General features: G+C 50.3%; 1 protein-coding gene across 2 annotated transcripts in view; it reads right to left on the reverse strand.

The window, feature by feature from the left end:
* Positions 1–18,564, reverse strand: part of GABBR1 (gamma-aminobutyric acid type B receptor subunit 1) — an 844,797-nt gene that overhangs the window by 232,313 nt on the left and 593,920 nt on the right. For both annotated transcript variants that reach the window (XM_069634794.1, XM_069634795.1), the window contains one exon: positions 14,702–14,862. In XM_069634794.1, the coding sequence (XP_069490895.1) occupies positions 14,702–14,862 (161 nt within the window). The remainder of the gene's footprint in view (positions 1–14,701; positions 14,863–18,564) is intronic.

Below are 18,564 nucleotides of genomic sequence, written 5' to 3' on the forward strand. Positions count from 1 at the left end.
GCCACATTCATCCCCCTTTTTTGACAATCTAATAATGTAAATATATATCGATCAACTCCTTTCTCCAATTTTTTTCCTTTACTTTGTCATTTATGTACCAAGCCATCGCTTTCATTGACCTGCCCTGTGCATCTTTACCCATGGTTGGCCTGCCATACTTCATCATGAGTGGTGCCTCGTTCCCTACCGTTGCCGCCGTTGTTGTTGCCCCTGCCCCAATGTTTGGGCCTACCGTCGCGCCTTGCAGCGTCGCTACAATTGGCTCCTTGTAGTACTCCTTGGGGCACTGGGACTACTGGTGTCCCTTGCGGTGTCGGGACCGGAACTTCCTTGGGCTCAACTGGTGCCCCCTGTGGGGTAGGGACCGGGGCCTCTTTGGGTTCTATCCCTGCCCCCCTACCCCACTCCGCTTTTCCTTGCTCACCACTCCTTTCCACTTTACCCAAGCTTTTAGATGATCCCTTTCTTCATCCTCACTGCTGGTTTCCTCTGACGAATTTCCCAACCATTCTTCCCTGCTCTTCTTCCCTCGTCTGCTTTTCCTGTCGTTGGTTCTGGGCGATTTACCCGAAACCGTGACGCAATTTTTTAACATCTTTACTATTTTATTCCCAACATTATTATTCACAGTACCTTTATTTTTATCTTTTCTCTTGTTCTTGACCGTCGTCTCCGTCTCCTCCTCTGTTCTCCCTGTCTCTGTTCTCCCCCTCTTCTGTCCTTGTGGCACTTCTTCCACGCCTTTGCTGCTGCTGTGTTAGATGAACAGTAGGGGTGATGCTGTCTTCGTCCCTTCTTCTTTCTGCATTACTTCCAGCACCCATTGGGCTCCATACTCCTCCTCCGCTTTTCTTGCCCAATCTGAGAATTCTCGGGCCCTCTTCGCTCTCCCATCCGCCATCTTTCTCGTCTGAATTCTGCCGGTCCTGGCAACTGCAACGACTCTCCCTCTCGCTCGCTCCGGTGATGTCTAGGTTGCCGCGTTAGTCTCAAGCGACGAATGCTGTATAAAATGCATGAACCCGCAAGAGCTCTGCTTACTGAAGGGTCGAAAGCGCGTGAGCCCGCAAGAGCAAACGTTTTTCCTTTCCCTTCTCCAGGTACCAAGAGCCTACCCGAGAGAGGTGAGCTCTTACCTGGTTTGTGCCGCCTCTCCTTTTCCAGGCTTACTTATACCCCCCCCGGCCTTTTGTTCCTTCCTGGGGGTGGCCGAGTTACCCCCTGACCTCCTGTTGTTATATTTCGCACCTACCCAGGTGCTGCTTCCTGCCCTTCCTGGGCCTTTGTTTCTTGTGGTGCCATTCGGAGGCCCCTCTCTACGCTTTCGCGCCGTTTTCCCCCCACCCCGCACCTAAACTCCCAGACCCTCTATCGTTCTGCATTTCATGCGGCCCGGGGCCTGGGTCACACTTCAGGAAGGACCCGAATGCCCTGCTGATTCCTCAGGGACCATCTCGCATATCCAGGGTGACCAGAGTTTCAAAATGAAAAACCGGGACAGGGGAACTAACATAAAAGTAGGACTAACGTTTGACGGTGGCTCCCAAGGCAGCACACTTCAGTATTAGGTGTGGGGAGAAAAGGGGTTGTGTTATGCTTTCGCCATACGGGTCGTCATACTATCACAACACAATGGAGCTTTTGCTCCAACTCATATTACAGCAGGCTTTACAAGCAGTCTCTGTGGTGTAATTGGGTAGTGCTGCAGCTGATAACTCCAAGGTTGGTGGTTCGAGGGCACCCAGGGAGGGCTTACTTAAGTGGTGTTTATTCCATCACAAGCTACCACTCTCTTGATTTGTACCCTACTATTGAGAAGGGGGGACAGAGCCCCTAATACCCATTGGTTGACTCAACCCTATCCCTTGCCGGCCCTGTCACCCCAGCTCCTGTGACCTGTCTTCTTCTTGCTGATAGATTTGTATCCATCAGCGGTGATTTTTGGATACCGAGGCTTGAGCCTCATTACTCCATCTTCTCGGGCTGAGTGTGTAGTGGTGGGTTTGTATTCTTCTTGGTCTGTGTGGTCTTGTCCCAGTAGGGCTGGTTTCACAGGGTCTTCACTGATTGGCCGCAGGTAGCAGTCAAAGAGGTTTGCAGTGGCGGCAGTGAGCCTTCTGATCACAGGGTTCGGGTTCTGATCCAGTCCTTGGCAGAAGCTCTTACCCAGCTTCGCTAGATGTTCGTCCAACATCTGGATATCCGGCTCCTGTGATGCCCCCGTGCCCTACGTGTACCCCCACAGGTGCGCCTTTCCAAAGCATACAGCTGCTTCCCAGCTAGAGTTGCGCTTTATAAATCCCATCCATCCATCCAGCCATGCCTGGGCCCTGATTGCTCCAGGTCTATACTACCCCTGGTTGTGTCTGTCCACTGCCCCAGCCCCGCTCCCTCTGATTTGTACATCTGGCTACGGACCCTTTCCAACTCCTGCTTTTTCCATGATCCAGGTTATTCAGTGAGATCTATGCGGGGCAGCCTCGTTTGTTTGTCGCGAACCCCAGAGTTTGTGATGCTGCGTGTGGTTGCTACACAGTCCAGAGCAGTCGCTCGAGGGCTTCCCTTGAAGCAGTAGTCTGCAACCAGGAGCTTTGAGATACAAATCCCATCAGTCCTAAACAGCACAGTCAACTGTGGGGGAATCGTATTCCAAAACATCTGGAGGGCTGATATGATATGATAGTTTATTTACAACGTGCCTAATACCCAGAGGTTTATAAGCGCGGACCCGGGGATCGAACCTGTGGTGCTCCGCGTCGTCTTGCTTCAAAGGCGAGCACACTGCCCCAGAGCTATCCTCCCGAGACAGACCAATGCCTTAAATGGACTAGATATGTGTACAAGTGTCCTAGCACCTGCTCAGGTTTTATCCGCTGGGTCCATGCTTGCCTCCTTGTGCATCTTTGTGGTTCTCCACAAAGATATCTTGTTCTAGATTGCCCTTGACTTCTGCACATGCCACCTTCCAGTCAGAAGGGAGTTCATGCCTTGCATTTATCAACGCTGAGCAGCTTCTGCCAGATTATGCTTGTGCCTAGCCATAGGCCTCCATCTGTAAAATATTCCCCCAAAACATCTGTATTAATAATATTAAGGTGGATCCAAAAGAGGGTTTTTTTTGGTCTTGTCCCCCTGGTCCTTATAGAGGGGAAGTGCTCCCATACTCCTCTACTTCCCTCTCACCTACTTGCCCCCATCAGCAATGTTTTCAACCCTTTAACCCCTTGCCCTTGTTGAAAATGTTTTTGAGGTCGACCTGAATGGAGTTGGCCTTATCGTAACCTGGCTTATTCAGGGGGTGTTTTCACATGTTTGTGGTCACTCTCCACAAGTAGGATCAAAGGTAGGACACAAGCTTTAATGACACCCAGCACCAATGCAAGCAAAGCAAAATAAGTATCTGGAGGATTCCAGGAGGGATTAGGAGCAGGTGGCAGGGTGGATGCATTAAAGTGACCTCTACAGTGAGGTCACTAAAGCATGTTTGTTACTGCACTCAGCTATAAATGGCTTAAATGAAGCAGTTGAATGGCAAAGCTTTGTTACAGTGAGATCACAAGCCTGCCTCACTACACTAGGCATAGGCTATGCTCCTTTAAGCTTGTTATGAGGCGTGCCTAATTCCTAAAATGGTACAGAGCACTCCCCACATGAGTTACCTCGCACTTCCTGTTTTTGCATCCGTATTTTTGGCCAACCCAATTATGTGGCACTAACTTGCAGCTGCACCAATACAAAGCATGCTTGACACTCCACAGTATTCTAGCACTCAGATCTGTGGCCCAAAGAGCACGTCGAATAATGCAACACTTTCTCCTCTGCCGCACAATAAAGCAAAATCTGTTTGCAGGTCCGGCCATATCGCAAGGTTGCCTGGGCGACTGCCCGGGGCACCATTAGCCCCCGCCACGCCAGCTCAAGGGAGTCTTTCAAGGTCTCCCCTGAGCTGGCGTGGTGGGAGAAGACACGGCATGCGCCCTATTGAAATTAAATCTTGTCTCATGGGAGCAGGGCGCATTTAATAACAATAGGGCGCTGCAGAGCCTATGGAAAAATGTGGCGCCCCCTGTTGCATGACCAGTAGGCGCCACATTTTTGTTTTGCTTCCCGGGGCACTGCGGCCTCTAAGGACACATAGGCAGGGCCGTCCTTAGGCAAGAGAAAGACATTTTCCTGCAATTTCCATAACCACAATGCTTTGGTCATGTGGCGCTAAACTGGAGGTGAATCTCGAGTGATGGCTAGTCGGTGGCCTGTGTGAGTTGGCTCAGAAGGATTATTCCACACTCACATTTCAGATGGAATGCTTTTTTAAAGCATTTTTATCCCCACCATAACTTTGCTGGTGTTGAATATATATCAATAAAATGTAGTTTGTACTACCAAAATGAGGTCAACCAAAATCCCAACTATCTATTTTGTTTTTATGAAACCAGTGTATACTACTTCGTTTTTGCCATGCTGACTGTGTAGCCCAGGTAAATTAAAATTATAATAGAGTCAGCATTGCGTTAGATGCTGCCAAAATCCACCAGGGCAACCAAGAGCTACGCCACCTCCAGGGAAGGCGCAAAGTCAGAATAACCTTCTCTTCTGCGCCTTTATTCTTTCCCATTGACACCTGCATGCGGAACTCCTTTATATTGCTACTACATCCTTGAGATTTCTCAAAGGGGAAGGGGGAGGGGGCTCCGTCCCTCCGAGAACTGTGGAAAAATAGTACAATTGAACTTGGAGACAGGATCCACACTGGATTTCCATGTACCATTTACCTAGGTAAGAACTGGATACAGCAAATAATCTCAGGATATGAACATTTCTGAAAATGTGCATTTCAGAGAAGCATCCATATGAAATCGCAACCACTTATAGCACTCTGATGCATCTCCAAAAACGAGGCGGGAACCGGAAGAACATGCCTGGCTGTTTTACTGTGGTCCATCAATTCCCGCTCGGAATTGCATCAGCATATTGGCATACATCAGCTGAGAATGATGCCTTTTACTTTCCCAGACTCATATCCCCATACCAGTGAAGGCGGCCATCCTTTCAAGTAATGCAAATGTGCATGCTCTTTCATTCACAGTGCAATACGAATTTCCAAGTGCAAATCTCATTCTTCTGTATCAGACACCTTACATTTCTTTTTCAGAAACGCCAAACCTTGAGCACTTATCATTGGATTTCCAAAATACACATTTGCTGATTCATGGAATTATTTGTGCCGAAAAACGGGGATTTGAGCGCCATTCTGCCCAAAAATCCCTGTTTAACAAATGGGGATTTGCAGGCAGAATGCCAGTTTCTGTCCTGAGTAAGGCTTTGTCTTGGAAGAGCAATCTGTTCAGGCCGAAACAGTTGTCTACATTCTTTTGCACACTACCATGGGCTTTTTAAATAACAATGAAAACGCCACTAATCAAAGTCGATTATAAAATGTTAAAATGTATTTATATTATTTAAAAGCCCCAATACCGAGAAGCCCTGCTTCTCTAGCAATTAAGACATGCATTTGCTATGCCGTCCTTCAAGAACTCACTTTCCATAATCTAATATAGGAAACAACAGTAAAAAAACACCATCTTATAATAACAGCACATTAGCATAACACATATAACAAAAAATAACTTATGTCCCCTTAAATAGATACCCCAAATTCTATATCCCTTTTCCCTGAGGTGCTCTATAAAACTGAGCATGCAGTGTGAAAAATCACCCTTCAGGCAGGAGCAGAACTTAAGGGCTTTCCAGAGCACTGGTTTCAACCAAAGGCCCCCTACATCCTAGCGCAAAATACCATGATATGGGCCACTTTCTTAATGGTCCCAGAGTCATCTTGACCACCATTGCTACTGTATCCCAAGGCAGGATGTCTCACCTGAGTATTGGGTGTTCTCAGCATCAGAGAGACCACTGGACTCAGGAAGAGTTTGTGCCTTGGCACTCCCCTCACCCCCCGCCCCAAGGTGGCCTTACCACTAAAAATTATGACCATAAGTTCCCCCCTGGTTAGTCAGTACAAATTCCCAGTACTTGTGAAGCAGCTTTCGGGAGCTTCATACTCTGACCAACATCCTCAGAGTGTTTCTAGATTCACCCCATGTCATTATCTCACACTATAATACTAGCTGTCAGTGGACTCAAAATTACTATAAGCCTTCCACTCACACTTGTTTTTGATGTATACATTGTACAATGTACAGAGGGGTGCTCGCCACACTTTTTCTTGCCAAAAGGAATAGAATTAGGGCCCAAACAGATTAGTAGAAATGGCCATGCATTAGACCATGGCTACAAATAAGATTAGGGCTCCAGTTAGGACAACACAGCTAGAACCACAGGAGTAATATTAGCGCTAGAGCTAGGGTCACAGCTCGAACCAGAGACAGAACTAATATTAGCACAAGAGCTAGGGCACAGCTCGAACCAGAGACAGAACTAATATTAGCACAAGAGCTAAGGTTACAGCTCGAACCAGAGACAGAACTAATATTAGCACAAGAGCTAGGGCACACCTCGAACCAGAGACAGAACTAATATTAGCACAAGAGCTAGGGCACAGCTCGAACCAGAGACAGAACTAATATTAGCGCAAGAGCTAGGGCACAGCTCGAACCAGAGACAGAACTAATATTAGCGCAAGAGCTAGGGCACAGCTCGAACCAGAGACAGAACTAATATTAGCGCAAGAGCTAGGGCACAGCTCGAACCAGAGACAGAACTAATATTAGCGCAAGAGCTAGGGCACAGCTCGAACCAGAGACAGAACTAATATTAGCGCAAGAGCTAGGGCACAGCTCGAACCAGAGACAGAACTAATATTAGCGCAAGAGCTAGGGCACAGCTCGAACCAGAGACAGAACTAATATTAGCGCAAGAGCTAGGGTCACAGCTCGAACCAGAGACAGGACTAATATTAGCGCAAGAGCTAGGGCACAGCTCGAACGAGAGACAGAACTAATATTAGCGCAAGAGCTAGGGCACAGCTCGAACGAGAGACAGAACTAATATTAGTGCAAGAGCTAGGGTCACAGCTCGAACCAGAGACAGGACTAATATTGGCGCTAGAGCTAGGGTCACAGCTCGAACCAGAGACAGGACACATATTATCCCTAGAGCTAGGATCACAGATCGAACCAGAGGCAGGACTAATATTAGCGCAAGAGCTAGGGTCACAGCTCGAACCAGAGACAGGACTAATATTAGCACAAGAGCTAGGGTCAAAGCTCGAACCAGAGACAGGACTAATATTAGCACAAGAGCTAGGGTCACAGCTCGAACCAGAGACAGGACTAATATTAGCGCAAGAGCTAGGGTCACAGCTCAAACCAGAGACGGGACTAATATTAGCGCAAGAGCTAGGGTCACAGCCCGAACCAGAGACAGGACTAATATTAGCACAAGTGCTAGGGCACAGCTCGAACCAGAGACAGAACTAATATTAGCACAAGAGCTAGGGCACAGCTCGAACGAGAGACAGAACAAATATTATTCCTAGAGCTAGGATCACAGCTCGAACTAGAGGCAGGACTAATATTTGTGCAAGAGCTAGGGTCACAGCTCGAACCAGAGACAGGACTAATATTGGCGCTAGAGCTAGAGTCACAGCTCGAACCAGAGACAGGACACATATTATCCCTAGAGCTAGGATCACAGCTCGAACCAGAGGCAGGACACATATTAGCACAAGAGCTAGGATCACAGATCGAACCAGAGACGGGACTAATATTAGCGCAAGAGCTAGGGTCACAGCTCGAACCAGAGACGGGACTAATATTAGCGCAAGAGCTAGGGTCACAGCTCATACCAGAGACGGGACTAATATTAGCGCAAGAGCTAGGGTCACAGCTCGAACCAGAGACAGGACTAATATTAGCACAAGTGCTAGGGCACAGCTCGAACCAGAGACAGAACTAATATTAGCACAAGAGCTAGGGCACAGCTCGAACGAGAGACAGAACAAATAGTATTCCTAGAGCTAGGATCACAGCTCGAACTAGAGGCAGGACTAATATTTGTGCAAGAGCTAGGGTCACAGCTCGAACCAGAGACAGGACTAATATTGGCGCTAGATCTAGGGTCACAGCTCGAACCAGAGACAGGACACATATTATCCCTAGAGCTAGGATCACAGCTCGAACCAGAGGCAGGACACATATTAGCACAAGAGCTAGGATCACAGATCGAACCAGAGACGGGACTAATATTAGCGCAAGAGCTAGGGTCACAGCTTGAACCAGAGACGGGACTAATATTAGCGCAAGAGCTAGGGTCACAGCTTGAACCAGAGACAGGACTAATATTAGCGCAAGAGCTAGGGTCACAGCTCGAACCAGAGACGGGACTAATATTAGCACAAGAGCTAGGGTCACAGCTCGAACCAGAGATGGGACTAATATTAGCGCAAGAGCTAGGGTCACCGCTGGTACCAAAGACGGGATTAAAATTGGGACTACAGCTAGGATCAGAGCTCGAACCAGAGACGGGACTAATATTAGTGCAAGAGCTAGGGTCACAGCTCGAACCAGAGACAGGACTAATATTAGCGCTAGAGCTAGGCTCACAGCTAGAACCAGAGACAGGACTAATATTAGCACAAGAGCTAGGGCACAGCTCGAACCAGAGACAGAACTAATATTAGCGCAAGAGCTAGGGCACAGCTCGAACCAGGGACTGAACTAATATTAGCGCAATAGCTAGGGTCACAGCTCGAAACAGAAACAGGACTAATATCAGCGCAATCGCTAGGGTCACAGCTCGAAACAGAAACAGGACTAATATCAGCGCAAGCGCTAGGGTCACAGCTCGAAACAGAAACAGGACTAATATCAGCGCAAGCGCTAGGGTCACAGCTCGAACCAGAGACGGAATAAAAATTGGGACTAGAGCTAGGGTCACCGCTCCGGTTCCATGTAATAATGTCGCTGTGAAAAAGTCGTCAGGTTCTAGCGACTTTTTCCTGGCTACCAAAATTCTTTCCCCAAATATTCTAGGAAGAGTAAAGATATATATTATTACCTCCAGTCCTAGAATATTTGAGGAAAGTGTTTGATAGCCTGGAGGGTGCATCCTTTAATACATTTTTTATAAAAAGTCGCCAACCTGACGACTTTTTTCATGGCGACATTATTACCAGATAGCCACAGCTCCAACACGAGACAAGACTAATATTAGCGCCAGAGCTAGTGTCACAACTCGAACCAGAGACAGAACCAATATTGATGCTAGGGTCACCATTTGAACCCGAGATGGGATTACCATTGGGTCTAGAGCAGTAAAAGCTACAAGTAGAAGCACCGCCAGGGACACAGTGAAAGCTACAGGTAGAAGCACAGCCAGGGACACAGTAAAAGCTACAGGTAGAAGCACGGCCAGGGACACAGTAAAAGCTACAGGTAGAAGCACAGCCAGGGACACAGTAAAAGCTACAGGTAGAAGCACAGCCAGGGACACAGTAAAAGCTACAGGTAGAAGCACGGCCAGGGACACAGTAAAAAGCTACAGGTAGAAGCACAGTCAGGGACACAGTAAAAGCTACAGGTAGAAGCACAGCCAGGGACACAGTAAAAGCTACAGGTAGAAGCACAGCCAGGAACACAGTAAAAGCTACAGGTAGAAGCACACCCAGGGACACAGTAAAAGCTACAGGTAGAACCACGGCCAGGGACACAGTGAAAGCTACAGGTAGAACCAGGGCCATGGACACAGTAAAAGCTACAAGTAGAAGCACCGCCAGGGACACAGTAAAAGCTACAGGTAGAAGCACAGCCAGGGACACAGTAAAAGCTACAGATAGAAGCACGGCCAGGGACACAGTAAAAAGCTACAGGTAGAAGCACAGCCAGGGACACAGTAAAAGCTACAGGTAGAAGCACAGCCAGGGACCCAGTAAAAGCTACAGGTAGAAGCACAGCCAGGGACACAGTAAAAGCTACAGGTAGAAGCACAGCCAGGGTCACAGTGAAAGCTACAGGTAGAAGCACAACCAGGGACACAGTAAAAGCTACAGGTAGAACCACGGCCAGGGACACAGTAAAAGCTACAGGTAGAAGCACAGCTAGGGACACAGTAAAAGCTACAGGTAGAACCACGGCCAGGGACACAGTAAAAAGCTACAGGTAGAAGCACAGCCAGGGACACAGTAAAGGCTACAGGCAGAACCACGGCCAGGGACACAGTAAAAAGCTACAGGTAGAAGCATGGCCAGGGACACAGTAAAAACTACAGGTAGAAGCACAGCCAGGGACACACTAAAAGCTACAGGTAGAACCACGGCCAGGGACACAGTAAACGCTACAGGTAGAAGCACAGCCAGGGACACAGTAAAAGCTACAGTAAGAAGCACAGCCAGTAGCACCACAGACAAGATCACAGCAAGGATTACACCATGAACCACAGTTAGAGCCGAAACTAGGCCCAAGCCCATCATCAAGGACCACACCTAGGACCACAAAACAATGGGGGTCCTGGGAGTCTCTGCCAGACATTAGTCCTGGTTATGAGAGACTTATCCAGATTCTGTAGCTCATTATCTTTCACAGAGGAGAAATATCCCACACATATCAGTCTTTGTCCTGCCCTGGGGCAGTCCAGCACCGAAATGCTAGGCAATTCCCCTCTGAACAAGAGTACCAACAGCAACACCAGACACATGTTTCGGTCTGGTTTGACCTCATCAGTAGGGTGGAGCTGTGCCTCTCTAAGAATAATGAGCAAGGGGTCCACGTCTGGATTTCCCTAGTAACTTAGGCTGAGACCCAAAGTTACTTAAATATGCAAAAAACAAGGGGGGTCCTGGGAGTCTCTCTGCCAGACATTAGTCCTTACTAGAGCCTACCCAGATCCTTTAGCTCCTTAGATTAGGAGCACAGCTAGGGCCACCTCTAGGACGGATCATAATTAGAGTCAGAGCTAGGATGACATCCAGGGCTACAGCTAGGGTGAGGGCAACAACTAGAACATCTCATTTTGGCCAGGAAAGAACTGAAGACCCTGCTCTCTAGGGACTACCTACTTGTTGGAGCGCTAGGGACCTTAAAACACATAAACTTGTTCATGCCCCCCCCATCATCCTAGAGACGGCCAAAGTGTTCTAAACCTCACGGGTACCTTTACACAGCACCCGGATGCGTCCTTGCTAGGATGCACAGAACCACAGATAAAAGCTAGGGCGACAACTAGGATCACGGAAAGGCCTACACTGAGGCACACAGCTGGGACTGCTGCACAACACCATAGTTGGAATCACAGCTAGTGGCAAAGCTAGGGGCCTATGTGGATAAACCAAGTACCACAGCCAGGGCCACAACTAAAGGCATGGTGATGCCAATGGCTAGGGACATAGCTCAGTCTACAGACAGGCCACAGCCAGGCCGGCCCAGAGCTAGGAGTATGGCTGGGACCCAGCTAGGGTAACATTGCTAAGGAGCTGTAGCTAGTGCCACTGATATGGCCACAACCAGAACCGCCGTTTGTGTAGCACACGCCACAGATTCACTATCTATGAAATAAAGTGCTGTCCTCTGTGTGACAGACTTTAAAGAAACGTTTAATCAGCATAGCATCATACAAACATGCCCTTTACAGGACGGTATCCAGTCAAAATTTCTGAAACAAACCAGAGTGGTACATTTCAGAGTGGACAAGAACATCGAGAAACACTGCAACCATGAATTAAATAAATAAAGGGTAAAGGGGTTAAAATCGGTCGGGTGGGGTGGCGTTTTAAGGGTTAAAAAACAAGGGGTCGGGGGACCCCCTCCCCAATTGAAAGAACCAAAAACAAATTGGTGTTTTTCGACAATGAAATTTAGGGCTCTGTAATTGTGGTCGGTAAGATCGCATATGACCTGACCAGAAGGTGCTTACGTTACTTACTTTAAGAAACAGAGGTGCTAGCTAGGTCTTTGATTACAAGCCAGATGTTGAACAATCACGGATTTCAAAATGTAGTAACTCCTGCTGAATACGACCCCCAGTTAATGGGGAATGAAACATGTTGACTCGAACAGAGCCCATTTTACTAAAGGTAGATACGCTACAAACTTACTGGAACATATAGTGGGCCATGATATCGAGTGACCTTGCCAGGGTCCATTTGAGCTGTACTCTCATTTTATGTCTGAAACGTGTGCGCACAACTTTCTCTCCGCCACTGCTTCCCTTTTCATGTGTCTTACACTTGAAAATGGGCACGTACCGAAACACTACATGATTATAGAGTATTTGACTTCTGCGTAGCACGCGCCAACATGCTACAACGCAACATCGTTGACTTACCATAACTGGGACCAGACACCACCCGATTCCAGTAGTGGGCAACCACTACAAATCATGTGGGCAGGCCACACATTAAGCCTTATTTGCTAACAAGAATGACAGGGTCTTGCACTACTGGTGACCAATGTATTTGTTTACTTGTGCCCTAATGCTCGTGTCGATTGGTTTTACTTTCTTTCTTGTTGAATCTGCGATTACCCTGAAGAAGATCTTGCAAAGCGAAACATGTGTCAGTAAATTGTTCTATTATCTAAGCTAAATAGAACTGGCAAAATGGCACATTGCCCTGTGATCCAGGCTGCACACAAAGAAGGAATACACTGGCAACATATATTAGCCCCAACGTTGTTTTGTACCAAAAGAAGGACTCGATTTAAATGACAGTAAAAACTGAAAACTACCAACTCAACAAGACCAGCGGGGAGGCTGTAGCCATTACTCATCAAGATCCCTCACTGGCCGAGAGAAAAAGCGAGAATGAAACAAAGAAGCAAAGAAACAAAGAAAGAGAAGAGAGAAAGAAAGAAGAAAGAGAAGAAAGAAAGAAAGAAAGAAAGAAAGAAAGAAAGAAAGAAAGAAAGAAAGAAAGAAAGAAAGAAAGAAAGAAAGAAAGAAAGAAAGAAAGAGAACGAGAGAACAAGAGAGAAAGAGAGAAAGAATGAGAGAGAGCGCGCGCAAGTATGCGTGTGTGTTTGTCTGGCTATATGTCTGTACTTCCCATATACCCAGTCCTTCTAGCCTGAGGATATGTGTACATCAGTGTTTGCATCTGCTGGTGCTCCGTGTCAGTGCGTGTCTGCCAGTGTGCACACATTCACCGTCACTGATCATGTCTATGCGTGGGCGCCCCCCCTCCCTCTCCCGAGTCTTAGCCTGACCAGCCCAGCCAACCCCTATATGCTCCTATCCCTACCCCCCGGCCCCCAACACTGGCCAGAAGCGCCCCAGCTCCTCGGCGGACAGTACATTACTGTGATGGGATGGTGGGGGCATTCTGCTAGCTACACCGGTTGGTAGATTCGGGTGGTCCGCTATAACTCCCACCTCCACATCCCTTCACGTAGCCCCCCCCCCATCCCCGGGCTTATCCCTGTGCCTGGGACCTTGCCCCAGTGCGCCCTCCCTCCACACACAGGCAGCCCCTGTCCCTGGGACCTTGCCCCAGTGCCCCCTCCCTCCACACTCAGCCCCTGTGCCTGGCACCTTGCCCCATTGCCCCCTCCCTCCACACTCAGCCCCTCCCTCCACACTCAGCCCCTGTGCCTGGCACCTTGCCCCAGTGCCCCCTCCCTCCACACTCAGCCCCTGTGCCCGGGTCCTTGCCCCAGTGCCCCCTCCCTCCACACACAGCCCCTGTGCCTGGGACCTTGCCCCAGTGCCCCCTCCCTCCACACTCAGCCCCTGTGCCTGGGACCTTGCCCCAGTGCCCCCTCCCTCCACACTCAGCCCCTGTGCCTGGGACCTTGCCCCAGTGCCCCCTCCCTCCACACTCAGCCCCTGTGCCTGGGACCTTGCCCCAGTGCCCCCTCCCTCCACACACAGCCCCTGTGCCTGGGACCTTGCCCCAGTGCCCCCTCTCTCCACACACAGGCAGCCCCTGTGCCTGGGTCCTTGCCCCAGTGCCCCCTCCCCCCACACAACTCGGGGGCCTCCTAGCCTGTTCCCCATCACCCAATGCTGCACGCGTGCCACCCATCATCCTAGTGCCCAGGGTGGATGGGGTGAAGCGTGTACGCGAGAAGGAGGGTGCCCCCACACCTCAGTAGATTCCCAGCCTGCCCCTGCTCCCCTCAGTGCCCGGGTTCAGTGAAGTCCCCGTGCATGGGAGTGTGCCTGTCTCTGAGTAAGTTACTTCCTGCCTTGTCCCCCTCTCACCCCCACAGCACCCACTAGCAGGCAGCCCAGTATCACCCTAGTGCCCCAGAATCCCGCGCGCTGCTGTCGTGCTGAAGGAGGTCGAGCTTGCATGTGTGTAAATTGCCCCACACTTCAGTCAACCCCCATCCTGCTCTTCTGTTACCCCCACAGGACCCGTTCACTGCCCCGGTACTGCAAAGCGCCCCAGTGCCCCTGGCATCTCCCTGTGCAGGTGGGTGAGATTGCCTGTTCGCATATTACCCACTCTGGCAGCGACAGTACCTCCAATCACCCCATAGTTGCCAACACGACCCATTCCAATCTGTCCTAGTTCTTTTCTTTGTTTTGGGACTTGCCGTTCCACTTTTCCCATTATAAAATTCGGACTACAAGTCCCAGAATGCAACAAAAAACAGGACTGGATAAGCACCTACAGATTGGAATGGGTTACGATGGGTACCTTGGTGGATGAGGTTAGGCTAACACTTGCGTAACGCCCCCCCCCCCGCCCCACACATACACCTCAGTGGAGTCCCATGCACACTGCCCCCCCCCCGCCCCCTACCTTGCTGTCGTGGTGGATGAGGTTGAGTTCATACTCCGGTAGGATGTCCCGGCGGTTGTTGACGTCCTCCAGTGCCATCTCCACGGAGGGCTGGCAGGCCTGTCCCCCCGGCCATCCCCCGCTCATGGGGAAGAGCGCCCCGATGTGGAGTTCCTTCTTGCCTGTGCCAGGAGAGAAGAGGAAGAGCGTGAGCAGGATGGACAGCCAGGAGAGAGCGGGGGCCCGGCTCAGCACCGGGGCCAGCATCCCACCGCCGGGCTGGGGGGGGAGGCGGCAGCGGGACAGGGCAGATCCCACCAGGGCGGGGGCTAATATAGAGGGGCCCGCATCTTCTTATGCCAGGTCTATGGGCACCCCCATTCCCAGGGGGTGATGCCAGGCAGTCAGTGTGCCCAGTTGATTGTGCCAGGCCTTGGGGGTCGAGGGCCAGTTATAAGTCCAGGTGCCAGTCCCACTGGCCAGTCCCGAGCTGCTGGCGCGGGGGTAGTGGCTCCAGAGACCTGGGTCCAGTCTCTGTGGGGGGAGGGGGGGTGATGCTCTGTGGACCCAGACTCGAGGTAAGGCAGGTGCCGGTGGGGTCTGCCCCCGTTCGCCCGGGGGAGGTTGGGTCCTTCCTCCCAGGCCCCGGGGGATGGATGGTCTCAGGTGGCGGGCTCCGGCTGGCGCCTCGTCCTCCCGGGCCCGGGGGGGGGGGGGGGGGTGCTCAGGCCCCGGGGATGCTGGTGGTGGAGCTCGCCCCCTCCCTCTCAGGCACCGGGCTCCGGCAGGTGCCTCCTCCTCTCCCTGGTACCCAGGGCTGGCAGCAGCCTCTCCATCTTTGCAGCTTTTCACTGCAGTGGAGGATGGGGAAGGAGGGGGCTGGGGGAGAGGGGGTGAGGGGGAGTGGAAGGGGTTGAGGGAGAGGAGGGGAGCTGATGTCACGGGAGCTGTTGAGATGAAGGGGTTGCAAAGGGAATCGTAAATGAGTCTGGGGAAGGGAGAGGGATGCCGGGGTGCAGAGACTGGCAGAGCACCCCCTGGGTGGGCGGGGGTGGGTAGGAGACAGGGCGGCCCCCACCATCATCCTACAAGAAGGCAGGGGAGGATACAAGAGGGGTGCGTAGATGTACCCCGGGGTACAGAGTGACACTGAGCCCAGAGAGCGAGCGGGATGCAGGGGGAATAGATACAGAGATCTGTAGAAAACAAGAAGATACGGGGATGGGGGCAGATATGCCTGGGAGTGAGTGCGATGCAGGGGGAATAGATACAGAGACCTGTAGAAAACAAAGAGATACGGGAGGGGGGGGCTGATATGCCTGGGAGAGAGTGTGATGCAGGGAGAATAGATACAGAGACCTGTAGAAAACAAGGAGATACGGGGGGCTGATATGCCTGGGAGAGAGTGTGATGCAGGGAGAATAGATACAGAGACCTGTAGAAAACAAGGAGATACGGGGGGGGGGGCTGATATGCCTGGGAGAGAGTGCGATGCAGGAGGAATAGATACAGAGACCTGTAGAAAACAAGGAGATACGGGGGGGGGCAGATATGCGTGCCAGAGCGTGCGATGCAGGGGGAATAGATACAGAGACCTGTAGAAAACAAGGAGATACGGGGGAGGGGGCAGATATGCCTGGGAGAGAGTGCGATGCAGGAGGAATAGATACAGAGACCTGTAGAAAACAAGAAAATACGGGGCGGGGGGCAGATATGTCTGCCAGAGAGTGCGATGCATGGGGAATAGATACAGAGACCTGTAGAACATAAGGAGATACGGGGGGCATATATGCCTGGGAGAGAGTGAGATGCAGGGGGAATAGATACAGAGACCTGTAGAAAACAAGGAGATACAGGGGACAGAGAGCTAGGGGGGGGGGATATGCCTGGGAGAGAGCGAGTTGCAGAGAGAATAGATACAGAGAAAACAAGGAGTTACGTGGAGGGCAGATATGCCTAGGAGAGAGTGAGATGCAGGGGGAATAGATACAGAGACCTGTAGAAAACAAGGAGATACAGGGGACAGAGAGATACGGGGGTGCAGAGATATTCCTGGGAGAGAGTGAGATGCCAAGGGAATAGATTCAGAGGCCTATAGAAAACAAGGAGATAGAGGGGACAGAGAGATACAGGGGGCACAGCTATGCCTGTGAGGGAGCGAGATGCAGGGAGAATAGATACAGAGACATTTAAAAAAGACAGAGATACAGGGGGTGCAGAGATATACCCGGGAGAGAGTGAGATGCAGGGAGAATAGATACAGAGACCTGTAGAAACAAGGAGATACAGAGGAAAGAGAGATGCAGGGGTAGAGATGCCTGGTGAGAGTGGAATGCCGGGGGATACAGAGGCCTTTAGGAGACATGTAGATACGTGGGCATAGAGAGGCAAGGGATAATATAGTGACAGTGTGGGCTACAGAGATGGAAATGCGAGGGGTGGAAGAGAGACATGCACAGAAGTACAGAGAGATATGGGGCACAGAGAGATATGGGAGGCAAGGAGATACCGTGGACAGATACGGGAGCAGAGATATACCTGGGAGAGCGCGAGATGCCAGGTGAATATATATATAGAAACCTATAGAAGAGCAGAGATGAAGATACGAGGGGTGGAAGAGAGACATGTACAGAAGTACAGAGAGATATGGGGTACAGAGAGATATGGGAGACAAGGAGATACAGGAGACAGGGAGATACAAGAGCAGAGAGATGCAAGGGATAATATAGTGCCAATATGGGGTACAGAGATAGAGATACGAGGGGTGGAAGAAAGAAGGGTACAGAAGTACAGAGGGATACAGGACACATACAGCTATGGGAGACAAGGAGATACAGGTGACAGAGATACAAGGCGGAGAGGTGCAAGGGATAACATAGTGCCAATATAGGAAGCAGAGATGGAGATACGAGGGTTGCAAGAGAGAAATGGACAGAAGTACAGAGAAGTACAGGGGCACAAAGAGATACAAGCAATCAAGCCTTCAGGTGCTTCAAGAACTTCCCAGTGGACGCTCTCACAGAAGTCCTCACCAAACTCCACCTCACATGGGCTGATGCACCTCAGACGAACCAGGACTGCAACTCGCTTCTCCAAGAACCCAACACCACCCTCACAAACAACATCAACCACAATGCCCCAGTGAAACAGCGCATCCTCAAGTCTAAACCTTCAGCACCCTCGTACACTAATGAACTTAACCCCAACAAGCGAGCCATCAGAAAACAAGAAAAGTATTGGCGAAAATCCTGCAGCACATCCAACCTCGATCTGCTCAATGAACTCTGAGCTACACGCAGGTGACTGATCAATACTGCCAAGGCCTACTACTACCAAAACACCATAGCTAAGGCCAAAATGAAAGCAGAGCCCCCTTCAAAGCCATCAAGCACTGCACCAACACTCTGCCTGACCCACCCATAGCACACTCCATCGAAAAATCAACTGCCATCAACTCTTTCTACATCAACATGATCCACCAACACACAGACACCAATGCCACAACCGACAGCACACTACACATCCTATTCGCAACACCACAACTACCTGGACAACGTTCAAGACACTATGGAAGATATCACTGCCACCTTAGCATCCCTCAAGGCCACATCGTATGAGGATGACATGCTGCCTGCCTCCTTACTCAGGACCCTTCTGACTGAAGCACTCCTCCCTTACCTGACAATCATCCACAGCTTCCTAATTTAAGGCACCTTCCACTTGACCCTCAAGATGGGACAAATCCTCCTGCTTCTTAAGAAACCAACACTGCACCACAACGATTTCAGCAACTACTGCCGCCACATTACCCATCTTCCCTTTTTAGGCAAGATTCTTGAGAAAGCAGTAGCCATACAACTCCTCCAAGAAATCAAAGCCAATAA

Source organism: Ambystoma mexicanum, chromosome 13 (genome assembly GCF_040938575.1).
Source record: "Ambystoma mexicanum isolate Mex_15411 chromosome 13, UKY_AmexF1_1, whole genome shotgun sequence".
NCBI lineage: Eukaryota > Metazoa > Chordata > Amphibia > Caudata > Ambystomatidae > Ambystoma > Ambystoma mexicanum.